The sequence below is a fragment of the Plecotus auritus genome (assembly GCF_963455305.1).
Source record: "Plecotus auritus genome assembly, chromosome: 14".
In the NCBI taxonomy this organism is placed as follows: domain Eukaryota; kingdom Metazoa; phylum Chordata; class Mammalia; order Chiroptera; family Vespertilionidae; genus Plecotus; species Plecotus auritus.
Window position 1 is genome coordinate 7,206,514 of NC_137780.1, and position 13,567 is coordinate 7,220,080.

The 13,567-nt window shown below is 56.6% G+C and overlaps 1 protein-coding gene across 1 annotated transcript in view; it reads left to right on the forward strand.

Annotated features, from left to right (window-relative positions):
* The window catches only part of LOC308238767 (calpain-8-like), a 36,175-nt gene extending 23,186 nt beyond the window's left edge, over nucleotides 1-12,989 (forward strand). Inside the window, exons 4-11 of the mRNA XM_080651093.1 lie at nucleotides 745-863; nucleotides 1,519-1,652; nucleotides 2,467-2,635; nucleotides 3,527-3,610; nucleotides 6,322-6,407; nucleotides 11,258-11,332; nucleotides 11,985-12,145; nucleotides 12,794-12,989. Coding sequence (XP_080507219.1) covers nucleotides 745-863; nucleotides 1,519-1,652; nucleotides 2,467-2,635; nucleotides 3,527-3,610; nucleotides 6,322-6,407; nucleotides 11,258-11,332; nucleotides 11,985-12,145; nucleotides 12,794-12,804 — 839 coding nt within the window. The 3' untranslated portion in view covers nucleotides 12,805-12,989. The remainder of the gene's footprint in view (nucleotides 1-744; nucleotides 864-1,518; nucleotides 1,653-2,466; nucleotides 2,636-3,526; nucleotides 3,611-6,321; nucleotides 6,408-11,257; nucleotides 11,333-11,984; nucleotides 12,146-12,793) is intronic.
* The last annotated feature ends 578 nt before the right edge of the window (nucleotides 12,990-13,567 follow it).

Consider the following 13,567-nt stretch of genomic DNA (forward strand, 5'->3'; position numbering starts at 1 on the left):
TGGCAAATAGATGTTTCCTCCAACTGAATGTCTTATCAGAGTTGCTAATAAGGAACCAAAAAAGATATTTAAAAAATATATATAGCCGAAACCGGTTTGGCTCAGTGGATAGAGCGTCGGCCTGCGGACTGAAGGGTCCCGGGTTCGATTCCGGTCAAGGGCATGTACCTTGGTTGCAGGCACATCCCCAGTAGGAGGCGTGCAGGAGGCAGCTGATCGATGTTTCTCTCTCATCGATGTTTCTGGCTCTCTATCCCTCTCCCTTCCTCTCTGTAAAATATCAATAAAATATATTTCAAAATATATATATATATATATTGATTTCAGAAGCAGGGAGAGGAGAGAGAGAGAAATATCAATGATGAGAGAGAATCGTTGATCAGCTGCCTCCTGCACGCCCCCCTGCTGGGGATCGAGCCCGCAACCCAGGCATGTGTCCTGACTGGAATCGAACCTGGGACCCTTCAGTCCCAAAAAGACATTTTGGTTTTTGTTCTTTCCATTGCTTCCCACTGGTCGAGTGCTCTGGAGATGTGAAATGGTCAGCACGCAGGGGCGATCGGGAGGACCAGAGAAATCTCTATCCGAGGACACGACTTCCAATGCGGCGGCAGGAGCTGACGGCTGCCCGTGACCTTGAGACACGGCGGGGGGGCCGGGGAGGAGAGAGTCGGGTTTGGAAGGGAGAGAAAGCAGGACCCTGCAGGCCTGGCCTGACCAGTGTGTCCCCACCACCCGGCACAGGCGACTGCTGGCTCCTGGCGGCCATCGCGTCCCTCACCTTGAACGAAGAGCTGCTTTACCGGGTCGCGCCCAGGGACCAGAACTTCCAGGAGAGCTACGCGGGAATCTTCCGTTTTCAGGTCCCGACACTCCCTTCCATTGTCCTGCCCAGATCTATGGAACCAGAAGCTCTGGGGTGGGGCCCCAGAGCCTATGTTTTAATGGCCCCTCTAGGTGGTTCTTTTTTTAAAAAATATATTTTATTGATTTCTTACAGAGAGGAAAGGGAGAGGATATAGTTAGAAACATCGATGAGAGAGAAACATCGATCAGCTGCCTCCTGCACACTCCCTACTGGGGATGTGCCTGCAACCAAGGTACATGCCCTTGACCGGAATCGAACCTGGGACCCTTCAGTCCGCAGGCCGACGCTCTATCCACTGAGCCAAACCGGTCAGGGCCCTCCAGGTGGTTCTGACGCACCACCTACACATCTACCCCCCCCCACCCCCGTCTCCCCCAGGCCTCAGGGCCTTGAGGAAGGTGCGGGGATTGAGTGCCAGGAGACCTGGGTCCGAGTCACACACAGTCACCACAAACGCAGACACGGGACTCAGTGCTTCCCGACTCCTTCAGCATCTCCATGTGCACGGACGTGTAAGACCCCGATCCCGCTCTTCAGGAGCTTGGAATCCACTAAAGGTCCAAGACCCGAACACTGAGCCTCACAGAGGCTTCTCTGGGGTCCACCCCGCCCACCAGCTCTCCCCTGAGCAGCGCTGTGTGCCCCCGCAGTTCTGGCAGCGCGGCGAGTGGGTGCAGGTGGTGGTGGACGACAGGCTGCCCACCCGGGACGGGCGGCTGCTCTTCCTGCACTCCGCCGAGGGCAGCGAGTTCTGGAGCGCGCTGCTGGAGAAGGCCTACGCCAAGTAAGTGGGGTGGTGAGGCGCTAGGAGGCCCCACAGTCTTCCCGGGGGTTCTCAGCTGCCCCCTCGCCCCCAAACTCAAGGTGTCACGCCCAAGTCTTTCCCGGCGCCTGGTCCCCCATGCGCTGGACCCTCGGTGACTGAGAGAGACAGAGACTCGGGCTGGGAGTTGGCACGCTCAGCGCTGTCCCAGGAACATGTGAATGGGGATCCAGGGCTGCCCGAGCTTTCTCTGCTCTGAACCCCACGGGCCGGGTGTAGGCCCACGTGGGTTTTGAAAAGGATGATAAAGAAGAAGAAGAAAGGGAATGTACTCAGATGCCAAACTCGCCAGAGTCTACTGACCGCTGGTTCAACCGTCCTCCTCCCCACTGGCGTGCGACGCTCAATGCCTTCTTCTGGGTTCCTTCAGTTAGCTGCCCTCACTGGCACCCTCTTCGGTAACCCCGGCTCCTCTCCAGCCGTGTTCTGCCAGCAGGTCCCTCGGGGTGCCTCTCAGCCTTGAGGGAGGGTCCCCCTCGTCCCTATTCATGCCCCCCAACCCTCAGAAACCCAAGAAGCGAGGGTCAGCTTTGGAAAGGCGACGCTTGGCCAAGGGTGGCCTGGGGGGAGGTGCTCTGAGACGCGTTCCCGGCAAGGTGCTGAGTTGGCCACGTGGAACGGTGGCCCAGAACCTTCCTGGGCCACAGCGAGACCGGCAAGCCTCCTCTGTTACCTCCAGACTGAGCTGTGTCCCAGCATCTCCCCCGCCCCTGCGGCCGCTCCCTGGGGTCGCTCAGGGCTGTGGATGGAGCGCGCCTGCTTTCCTTTTCAACAGGCTCAACGGCTCCTACGAGGCCCTCGCCGGCGGGTCCACGGTGGAGGGGTTCGAGGACTTCACGGGCGGCATCTCTGAGTTTTTTGACCTGAAGAAGCCACCGACCAGTCTGTTCCAGATCATCCGGAAGGCCCTCCACGCGGGGTCCCTGCTGGCTTGCTCCATTGATGTGAGCTCCCCTCCCCACGTGTGGCCGGGCGGGGACGGGGCAGGCCTGGGGACCTCCTGGGCAAGTCCACTGGCACCTGGGTGGTCCCAGCCCGTGGGAGCTGGTTCAGCCCTAATGAGTGGGTAGGAACTGGGGTTGGTCTCGCTGTGGGAGCCCCAATTTCCCCTCACGGGTGGAGCCCCTTTAGTACCATGGAAATTGCCCCAAGAATGCAGCCTTGAGCCCTGGATCCTAACCCTACTTTGCTATTATGCCTTGTTGCGAAGTAATTTTGGGATTTGGGAAAGCAAACATGATGATTGACAACTTGATGGACTAGGAGAAAGCAAGAGGTTCTGAAACCAGGGTCCACGCCCTGGCGGGGGCTTGGCTGTATGGATGCCAAGGTGGCACAGAGACCCACCCCCATGGTCTGTGACCACCTGCTCCTTCTCTTTCTCCTGCTCATCTGGTGGCCTAGACCTGTGGGTGACACGTCTCTATGGAGATCCTAGCGGGATATGTGTGTTTCTGGTGGGGGATGACATGGGGCACGGGGTGGGGAAGGAGGCTGTGAAACAGGGAGGATGCTGGGAAGCTCAATCCGTGAAAACAGTGAGAACCAGGACTCGTCCAGGGCAGCCGTCCTGGGTCACGATCCTTCCTGCAGGCAGCGGGATAAATGAGTTCCCGGTTCCGGGACATTTGAAAGGCTCTGCAGCCACACAGCACCCTTCCTGGAAAGGCAGGTCTAATGAAAGGGGGGTTGCATGGAGAGGTTCCATTTACCTGCACCCCCAGTCCCTCATTGAGGTCCCCAGGGCTGGGTGGCATGTCCTTGGGAAGCATTGTAGGACCAGCCCCCACAAGGTCAGGGGCGGCCACCCTGAGTGGACTTGATTCCTGACGCAGGTCTCCAGCGCGGCCGAAGTGGAAGACATCACCGAACAGAAGCTGGTGAAGGGTCACGCGTACTCGGTCACGGGGGTCGAGGAGGTAATGAGTCATGTGGCTTGCGAGGGGCATGAGTCATGATGTTGGCCATAAGTCCAGGGCATCCCTGGGAGCGGCGGGGCTGGGGGAGCCCACCTGGTGGAGGTCTCTGTCTGGCTGCACGGGGCCACGGACACCATGCGTGTGAGGTTAGCTCTCGCTCGATACGAGGACCCTAGAGCTCATGTGGGTCCTGACTAGATGCAGGCCCTCCTCCGAGACGTGGAAGAGGAGGAAGAAGAGGAAGGCTCTCGAGGGACGTTGTAGAAATGGTCAGTTCGATTCTGCTCTCATTCCAAGACGTGCTTGTGCAGGTCAAATAGTGGAGACCCACAGGGTCGCCAAAGAGAACAAAGGCGGCGAAACCGGCCCTGCCTGCCAGGGTCTTCCTCACACGCCAGGCCAAGGGGAGAGTGTGGGCTCTACTTTTCATTATTTTTATTTACTGCTAGAGGCCCGATGCACGAATTCGTGCACCAGTGGGGTCCCTCAGCCTAGCCTGTGGGATCGGGCCGAAACGGGCTCTCTGACATCCCCTGAGGCAGTGGTCGGCAAACCGCGGCTCGCAAGCCACATGCGGCTCTTTGGCCCCTTGAGTATGGCTCTTCCACAAAATACCACGGCCTGGGCGAGTCTATTTTGAAGAAGTGGCGTTAGAAGAAGTTTAAGTTTAAAAAAATGTGGCTCTCCAAAGAAATTTCTATCGTTGTCCTGTTGATATTTGGCTCTGTTGACTAATGAGTTTGCTGACCACTGCCCTGAGGGGTCCCGGATTGCGAGAGGGTGCAGGCCAGGCCAAGGGACCCCACCGGTGCACGATCGAGGCCAGGGAGGAATGTGGGAGCTTGGCCACCTGGGAGGGACCGTGGGAGGGCTCTAGGTCGTGTCTGGCCCGTCTCGCTCAGTCCCAATTGGCCGGACCCCAGCAGCAAGCTAACCTACCTGTCGGAGCATCTACTCCCTGGTGGTCAGTGCACATCATAGCAAGCGGTTGAGCAGTCTTAGCATATCATTAGCATATTACGCTTTGATTGGTTGAACGGACGACCAGATGACCAGACACTTAGCATATTAGGCTTTTATTATATAGGATATTCTGCCCACACCCAAAAAAGGATTTGACGTGGTTTACAATGAAAACCACAGAGACACAGTCGGACCACAGCTAAGGTATAAAGTACACCAGACCACCCTAGGCTAAGATGTAGGCTAAAAGCAGTACAACAACAGAGAAATGAATTTTGCTTTGAGTTTCCTGGTGGCCAAGGCGAAAAGGGAAACGACCTGGAGTCTCCGCCGTTGCCGTTTATTAAAACAGCGTGGGTGTTCAGGACACGTGTTTGCGTTTCATGAATATGCTCTTTAATCAAGTCGATTCCCAGGTATGAATACGTGTAAACCTTGGGCTGAGGCATGACGGAAGGTGATAGAGGGAAGTAAGACACTGAAGACCCACAATTCGTGGCGTGGGTGTGGGGCTCACAGTGACTGGTGAATAGTAGGCGAAGGAGGGATGTGTGGACTGAAGAGTATGGATTTTGGAGACAGACTGCCTGGGTGCCTGACTCCAGGTCCTTCTTAGGAACTAAGTCATCATGGGTCCCTTAACCGCTCTGCGTCTCGGATCTTTGAGCTGTAAAATGAAGATAATAACAGGCCCATGCCCGGCCGGCGGGGCTCAGTGGTTGAGCATCGACCCATGAACCAGGAGGTCACGGTTCGATTCCCGGTCAAGGGCACATGCCCAGGTTATGGGCTCCATCCCCAGTAGGGGGCGTGCAGGAGGCAGCCGATGGATGATTCTCCCTCATCATCCATGTTTCTCCCCTCCTCTCTCTGAAATCAATAAAGTAAATAAATAGCCCTGGCCGGTTTGGCTCAATGGATAGAGCTTTGGCCTGCTGACTGAAAGGTCCCGGGTTTGATTCCAATCAAGGGCATGTACCTTGGTTGCGGCCACATCCCCAGTAGGGGGTGTGCAGGAGGTGGCTGATCGATGTTTCTACCTCTCTATCCCTCTCCCTTCCTCTCTGTAAAAAATCAATAAAATATATTTTAAAATAAGTAAATAACAGACGCAGCTCACAGGATTGTTGTGAGGTTTAGATGAGGGGCTAGCGCAGCCGTGGGCAAACTATGGCCCACGGGCCAGATCCGGCCCGTTCGGCTGTTCTATCCGGCCCGCGGAGCCGAAAGAGCGGAGGGTTCTCTTGCTCTCCCCTCCGCTCCTTTACTTTGAATTTATATTAGTTCACACAAACACTCCATCCATGCTTTTGTTCTGGCCCTCTGGTCCAGTTTAAGAACCCATTGTGGCCCTCGAGTCAAAAAGTTTGCCCACCCCTGGCTAGCGCACCTGGGATCCTTCGCGTTGTGTGTGCCTGGCCCACAGCACACGCTCCATAAATGCTAACTTCTGGGTGCTGAGTATTTATTGGGAAGGCATTTATTACCATTCGGTCTCGTATATTAAGAACGGCGTCGGCTATAAAACCTAAACCCAAGTGAAAGGAGACATAAACTTGTTTTTGTGCTGGATTTATTATTTACGCAACCAAATGGTGAAAGGTAGAGCAGCGAGCCCAGGCCTGGAAACACTCGTTAAAAGCAAACGAAAGTGTGGCTGTTTGGGGACATCTGAGAAACAGGGTGAGCTCAGACGTGCAGACACGGGTGCAGGCCGCCGGGGGCCACTGTTGCCATGGCTTTTGCAGGTGGATTTCCGTGGGCGCCCGGAGAAGCTGATCAGACTCAGGAACCCATGGGGCGGAGTGGAGTGGACGGGCGCCTGGAGTGACAGGTAGGTGCTGTCCTCCCTCCCCCCACCCCGGGGGCGGGAAAGCGTCGTGCAAAGACACAATCGTGGTGACACGGGCGGCGTAGTGCGTTCCCCGCTACTTCCCACCCTCAGTCACGCAGCCTGTTCAGAAAAGGGTGGCCAAGGCTCCAGCCTGGGGAACGCCCAGCAGACCCCACCGAGCCGGAGTCTTTGATGCTGGGTCTCTGCTTGGCGTCTGCGAGTCTGGCAGCTCCTTGCTGCAGCGTTGGTCTGTTTTCCACCCGCCACACCACACCGTGGTGACCCAAAGGTGAGATCCATCCGTCCCCATCGGCTCCCTTCCACTCCGCAAACCCTGGCCACGCGGACAAAGGCCAGACCCCTCAGCGCCAACAGGAAGTGACCACTTGGAAAGTGAACTCCATCCCGGGGACCAACTGGCCGCAGCGGGCAGTGATGGATGGAGTGGCCCGTGCTCCCCGGAGCGCCTGACGGCCGGGTATTGATTTTTCCCGCAAAGCCATTATGACCACAGAGGCCTCTCCGCTGGAGGGGGGAAGTCAGTGCGAGATGGTGGCTGGACTGCGAGGCCCCCGTGGTGTCCCCCGACTGCTGTGCCCTGGGATCGAGGTCCCCGAGGGTGTCGAGCACGTGGGAGGGTTTCCTCCTAGTCACCACTGCTGGCATGGGGTGGAGGGGGCTGTGTGGGTGGGGGAGGTAGCTGTCACCGGGAAAGAAAATTGCCCGTGACATTAATGAAAAGCCAGCAGACATGGGAATGGTCATAGTAATAACCCACTCCCAATGCACTCTTTTTTCTTTAAAAGAATTTTTTTTATTGATTTCAGAGAGGAAGGGAGAGGGAGAGAGAGATAGAAACATCCATGATGAGAGAGAATCATTGATCAGCTGCCTCCTGCATGCTCCCTACTGGGGATTGAGCCCACAACCCTAGCATGTGCCCTTGGCCAGAATCGAAGTCCGCGGGCTGACGCTCTATCCACTGAGCCAAGGCAGCTAGGGCCCAACGCACTCTTTTTTTAAAAAAATATATTTTTATTGATTTCAGAGAGGAAGGAAAGGGAGAGAGAGAGAGAAACATCAATGATGAGAGAGAATCATTGATCGGCTGCCTCCTGCACGCCCCCCCCCACCCCCCACTGGGGATCAAGCCCGTAAACCAGGCATGTGCCCTTGACTGGAATTGACCCCGGGGCCCTTCAGTCCGCAGGCTGACGCTCCATCCACTGAGCCAAGCCAGCTCGGGCGCAATGCACTCTTAAATCCCGTGTGCACCCACGTGCTATCCTTAAAACCGTGATGCTAGCAGTGGTCGGCAAACTCATTAGTCAACAGAGCCAAATATCAACAGTACAACGATTGAAATTTCTTTTGAGAGCCAAATTTTTTAAACTTAAACTTCTTCTAACGCCACTTTTTCAAAATAGACTCGCCCAGGCCGTGGTATTTTGTGGAAGAGCCACACTCAAGGGGCCAAAAAGCCACATGTGGCTCGTGAGCCGCAGTTTGCCGACCACGGTACTAGGGCTTTGAAGGGAACTTGATTGCATTTAATCACACATTGTTACACAACTCAGAGCTGCAATACTTGCCTTCAGGTTTGTGTCATGAAGAAACCCATGTCTGCCCTAACTGGTTTGGCTCAGTGGATAGAGCATTGGCCTGCGGACTAAAGGATCCCAAGTTCGATTCCGGTCAAGGGCATGTACCTTGATTGCAGCCTTGATCCCCCGTAGGGGCTGTGCAGGAGGCAACCGATGGGTATTTCTCATCCATGCTTCAAACTCTCTATCCCTTCCCCTTCCTCTCTGTAAAAATTAAAATAAATATAAAAAAAAAGAAACATAAAGAAACGCGTGTCTGCAAGGCCCAGGATCGGCCTCCTATATTAAAAACTGTTTATTCGACTGCCTAAGATTGAGCAAAACCCCAACCCCAATTCCACAACTGCCCTCTAAGAATGCCATGGCCGAATGAAATCGAAACCCCTGTTGGGGTGGCGGGCACTGAAGTCCCATCTCGAGGTTCACTTCAATGTCTGGTTAAATTAAAAAATGTTTTTCCAAAAAACAACTGGGAGATTTAGATCGAATCTGGAATTCTCCAGCGTGTCCCCCAATCTTTGTTTATAACAAGCCCCTCCTGAGATTTGGTTCTGATCCAATTAGCGTTTTGATGAATCAAAGAGACCCCAGGGCTCTCCTGCCTGACCCCTGGGGGCTCTTCGAGGCTGCATGTGAGTGCACCCCAGCTTCTATGCTGGGAAGGGAGGAGTTCACATTTTGCTGAAATATATATATATTATTTTTTTTAAGAAAAAGATGGATCTTGATGGTACTCCATTATTTAGACAGTGCATGCATATTTCAAGAAAACCTACCTTTGTAAAGGTCAGGGAGCTGGGGGTGACATCTGAGCAAAGGGTGTGGGTATTGCCACAGAAAGGCCACCACCAGGCGGCCTCCCAAGGGGATGTCACTCCAGGGAAATTGCCGCGCACCTGGACTGGCTGTCAATCTTCAGGCTCAGGAAGTGGGCCAGGGCCGTGTGCCCACAATATCTTCACGCCAGACCTATCGAGGAGCCAGGGGGACAGCTTCCCCATCGATATGGGTGGGCGTGCCTTCCTGTGACGGGCGTTCCCACATCTCCTCTCTCACCCATCCCATCTCCTCTCTCATCCATCCCCTCTCCTCTCTCACCCATCCCATCTCCTCTCTCACCCACCCCATCTCCTCTCTCACCCACCCCATCTCCTCTCTCACCCATCCCCTCTCCTCTCTCACCCATCCCATCTCCTCTCTCACCCATCCCATCTCCTCTCTCACCCACCCAATCTCCTCTCTCACCCATCCCATCTCCTCTCTCACCCATCCCATCTCCCCTCTCACCCATCCCATCTCCTCTCTCACCCACCCCATCTCCTCTCTCACCCACCCCATGTCCTCTCTCACCCACCCCATCTCCTCTCTCACCCATCCCATCTCCTCTCTCACCCACCCCATCTCCTCTCTCACCCATCCCCTCTCCTCTCTCATCCATCCACTCTCCTCTCTCACCCATCCCCTCTCCTCTCTCACCCACCCCAACTCCTCTCTCACCCACCCCATCTCCTCTCTCACCCATCCCATCTCCTCTCTCATCCATCCCATCTCCTCTCTCACCCATCCCCTCTCCTCTCTCACCCATCCCCTCTCCTCTCTCACCCATCCCCTCTCCTCTCTCACCCATCCCATCTCCTCTCTCACCCATCCCATCTCCTCTCTCACCCATCCCCTCTCCTCTCTCACCCATCCCCTCTCCTCTCTCACCCATCCCATCTCCTCTCTCACCCATCCCCTCTCCTCTCTCACCCATCCCATCTCCTCTCTCACCCATCCCATCTCCTCTCTCACCCATCCCATCTCTTCTCTCACCCATCCCATCTCCTCTCTCACCCATCCCCTCTCCTCTCTCACCCATCCCCTTGCCTCTGTCACCCATCCCATCTCCTCTCTCATCCATCCCATCTCCATCCCATCTCCTCTCTCACCCATCCCATCTCCTCTCTCACCCATCCCCTTGCCTCTCTCACCCATCCCATCTCCTCTCTCATCCATCCCATCTCCATCCCATCTCCTCTCTCACCCATCCCATCTCCTCTCTCACCCACCCCATCTCCTCTCTCACCCATCCCCTCTCCTCTCTCACCCATCCCATCTCCTCTCTCACCCATCCCCTCTCCTCTCTCACCCATCCCATCTCCTCTCTCACCCATCCCCTCTCCTCTCTCACCCATCCCATCTCCTCTCTCATCCATCCCATCTCCTCTCTCACCCATCCCATCTCCTCTCTCACCCATCCCATCTCCTCTCTCATCCATCCCATCTCCTCTCTCACCCATCCCATCTCCTCTCTCACCCATCCCATCTCCTCTCTCACCCATCCCATCTCCTCTCTCACCCATCCCATCTCCTCTCTCACCCATCCCATCTCCTCTCTCACCCATCCCATCTCCTCTCTCACCCATCCCATCTCCTCTCTCACCCAACCCCTCTCCTCTCTCACCCATCCCCTCTCCTCTCTCACCCATCCCCTCTCCTCTCTCACCCATCCCCTCTCCTCTCTCACCCATCCCCTCTCCTCTCTCACCCATCCCATCTCCTCTCTCATCCATCCCCTCTCCTCTCTCACCCATCCCATCTCCTCTCTCACCCACCCCATCTCCTCTCTCACCCATCCCATCTCCTCTCTCACCCATCCCATCTCCTCTCATCCAGCCCCGTTTCTGGGCGTGGGGGCCTGGGAGTCAGCTTGCCCGGAGAGTGAAATTCGGGTGAGGCCATGGCATACTGTTCCTGCCATGTGTCTGGGTGACCCTGCCAGTGACCCTGGAGTCCATGTCCCCAGCCTGTAACTCCTCCTCACACTGTGACCCCCCTCCCCCCCGCCACGCTGTCTGACCTGCTTTTTCCCCAGGCCTTTTTTTTTTGCTTGTTGTTATTTTTTGTTTTATATTCTATTTCTGGCCTTTCAGGGAAGTTTAGCTGCAGTAAAGTTCGCACTGCAACAACCCCTTCAGGAATGACCTCTGCTTCCTTTAAACATTCTCCCTAGCCAGTTCTGCTCAGTAGTTAGCGTTGGCCTGTGGACTGAAGGGTCGCGGGTTCGATTCCAGTCAGGGCACGTACCTCGGTTGCAGGCTCGATCCCTGGCCGTGGGACGATGTGACACATTGATATTTCTCTCTGTTTCTCCCTCTCCCTTCCATTCTCTCTTAAAAAAAAAAAAAAAAGAAATCAGTGGGAAAAATATCCCTGGGTGAGGATTAACAAAAAAAAAAGGTCATTTAATTCCTCCCCCGCTCCCAGTGCACCGGAGTGGAATCACGTGGGTCCCGGGAAGAAAGAAGAGCTGGACAACAAGGCCGAGGATGGAGAGTTCTGGTGAGGAGCTGCCTGCTGGGGAGCTGCCCGTAGTTGGGGTTCACCCCCTGTTCGGATGTGGGGTGACTCCCTTGGGTGTTGCAGAAGTTTGCCGTGGTTCCCGGCCAGGGCAGGGGGCCTTTCATTCTTCTCCCCCTTCACCCTGGCGTGATCCTGCCTCTGAGCCAGGATGTCCGAAGCCTTGGCAGCGCCAGCCCCGGGCCCTCAGTGTGTCGCTCTCACCTGCCTCCCTCGCCTTATCTTCCCAATGAAACGAGCCATCCTTCGGGGTCTCTGACCTCAGGCTTAGCTTCCCCTCTAAGTGGGACAGGTCCCTGGCTTGGGGGAGGGGGCGGGGGGGCTCAGGCAGGTGCTCAGGACGTGGCCTGGCTTCGAGGACATCCGTGAGGATGAAGTAGGAGGGGCCTCTTAGGTGGACCCCAGTTCGCGCTTCATTCTCTTTGCTCGGCTGTGGAGACGTCTGAGGGCTCTGGTAAGAGGAGGAGCTAATGATGGTGAGGAGGTTGGACCACAGCCCCTGTGTTTGCGTCTGTGGGTGGTAGGAAAGCGGAGCACTAGCCCCTAGCCCGTCCCCTGCGCCCAGGAGGCACCCTGGCCTCGCCTCCCCAGCCCAGCTCTCTTGACGGAGCCCCCTCTGTCCCTCTGCCCCCAGGATGTCCTTTGCGGAGTTTCTGAGGCAGTTCTCCCGGCTGGAGATCTGCAGATCGTCCCCCGACGCCCTGAGCAGCGAGGAGGCGCACAAGTGGGACCGGGTGCTGTTCAATGGCCGCTGGGCCTGGGGCTCCTCCGCCGACGGCTGCCAGAACCCCCCAGGTGAGCGTGGGGCCGAGGGCCGCCTGGGCGTGGCCTCCCGGGGGGTCTTTGCAGGTTCATCTGTGGGCAGGGCCTCTGCACTCCGTTCGCTGGCCTCTGGGCACCGCTCAGGGCCCTGTTGCCCCCGGGGCTTGGTGGCCAGGACATGGGCTGACTTCACCTGAGGCCTGACCTCAGCAAGTGTCATTCTCCAGTTTCTGGTCCAAACTGTCCCTGCTTCACCCCCGCCTCTGCCCCGCTGCCTCCTGCCCCCCCCCCCCCGGGGATGTGCTTCTCCCCACTAACCACCTGGGTGGGCACCTGCGCTGAGACCTCCATCCGTGCCCACCTGCCTAGGTGGCCGGTCCCCAGCCGCTGAGCTGGGGACGCAGTGGCTGATGGCGTGCCAGGGGGTCGCCTGCTGTTCCCATTGCCCGCACCTGTCCCAGGGGCCATGTCTCCTGTTTTCACCTGAGCCCCAGGCAGAGGGGCCTGACCTTGGGGGGGTCGAGGATGGCCACATGCAGGGCCTGGGAGTGGCCCCTCTCGCTCTCACGGGAGGCACTGGCGCCCCCTCCCCGGTGGGCACGGTCTCTGCACGAACCCCAGCTTATTAGGAAGGCCGGAAGCCGCCCCATCCCCCACGAGCACTAACACACACCTATCCAGGCTCCTCCTAGGTCCCAGCCGCTGGGGCAGCCCCGGAGGAAGACACTCCGAAAAGACGCACCCACGTCTCTCAGGAGAAGGAGGCGAATCTGCTTCCTCCACTTCCCGCCTTCCCAGGTCCGTGCGCCCTTCTGGCCTTGCGGGGCTGGGCTAGGTGCGGTGGGAGCAGCGTTACAATAAAATCCCCCTTGAGTGCAGGCCTGGGTCTTTTTTAAAAATATACATATATATTTTTAGTGATTTCAGAGAGGGAGAGAGAGAGAAAAACATCAATGATGAGAGAATCATTGACCAGCTGCCTCCTGCACACCCCACACTGGGGATGGAGCCCACGACCTGGGCATGTGCCCTTGACAGGAATCAAACCCGGGACCCTTCGGTCCGCAGGCTGACACTCTATCCACTGAGCCAAACTGGCTAGGGCAGGCCTGGGTCTTGATCAGCTCTCTCCTTCATCCCCATCCAACGTGGGGCTCCCATCCCCGGAGGCAGAGATGACGCCGAGCAGAGAGGGAGGGCGAGATGTCCTTCCGGGCCCTGTCACTCAGCTTGCCAGCCGTGGGACCCTGGGGTGGGGTGGGGGGGCCCCTTTCCCCGAGCTTCCATTTCCTAATGCTGAAATGGAGCGATCACCCCGCCTTCCGAAAGGCTTTGTGAACAGGGCGTGTTTTGCAAATGGCCTGCATTATTTTTATGGCTCATTCGCATCCTCCGGTTCTGTTGAGGAGTAAACAAACAATGTCTGGGATTGCACTCATGTTGCATGTGGGAGGA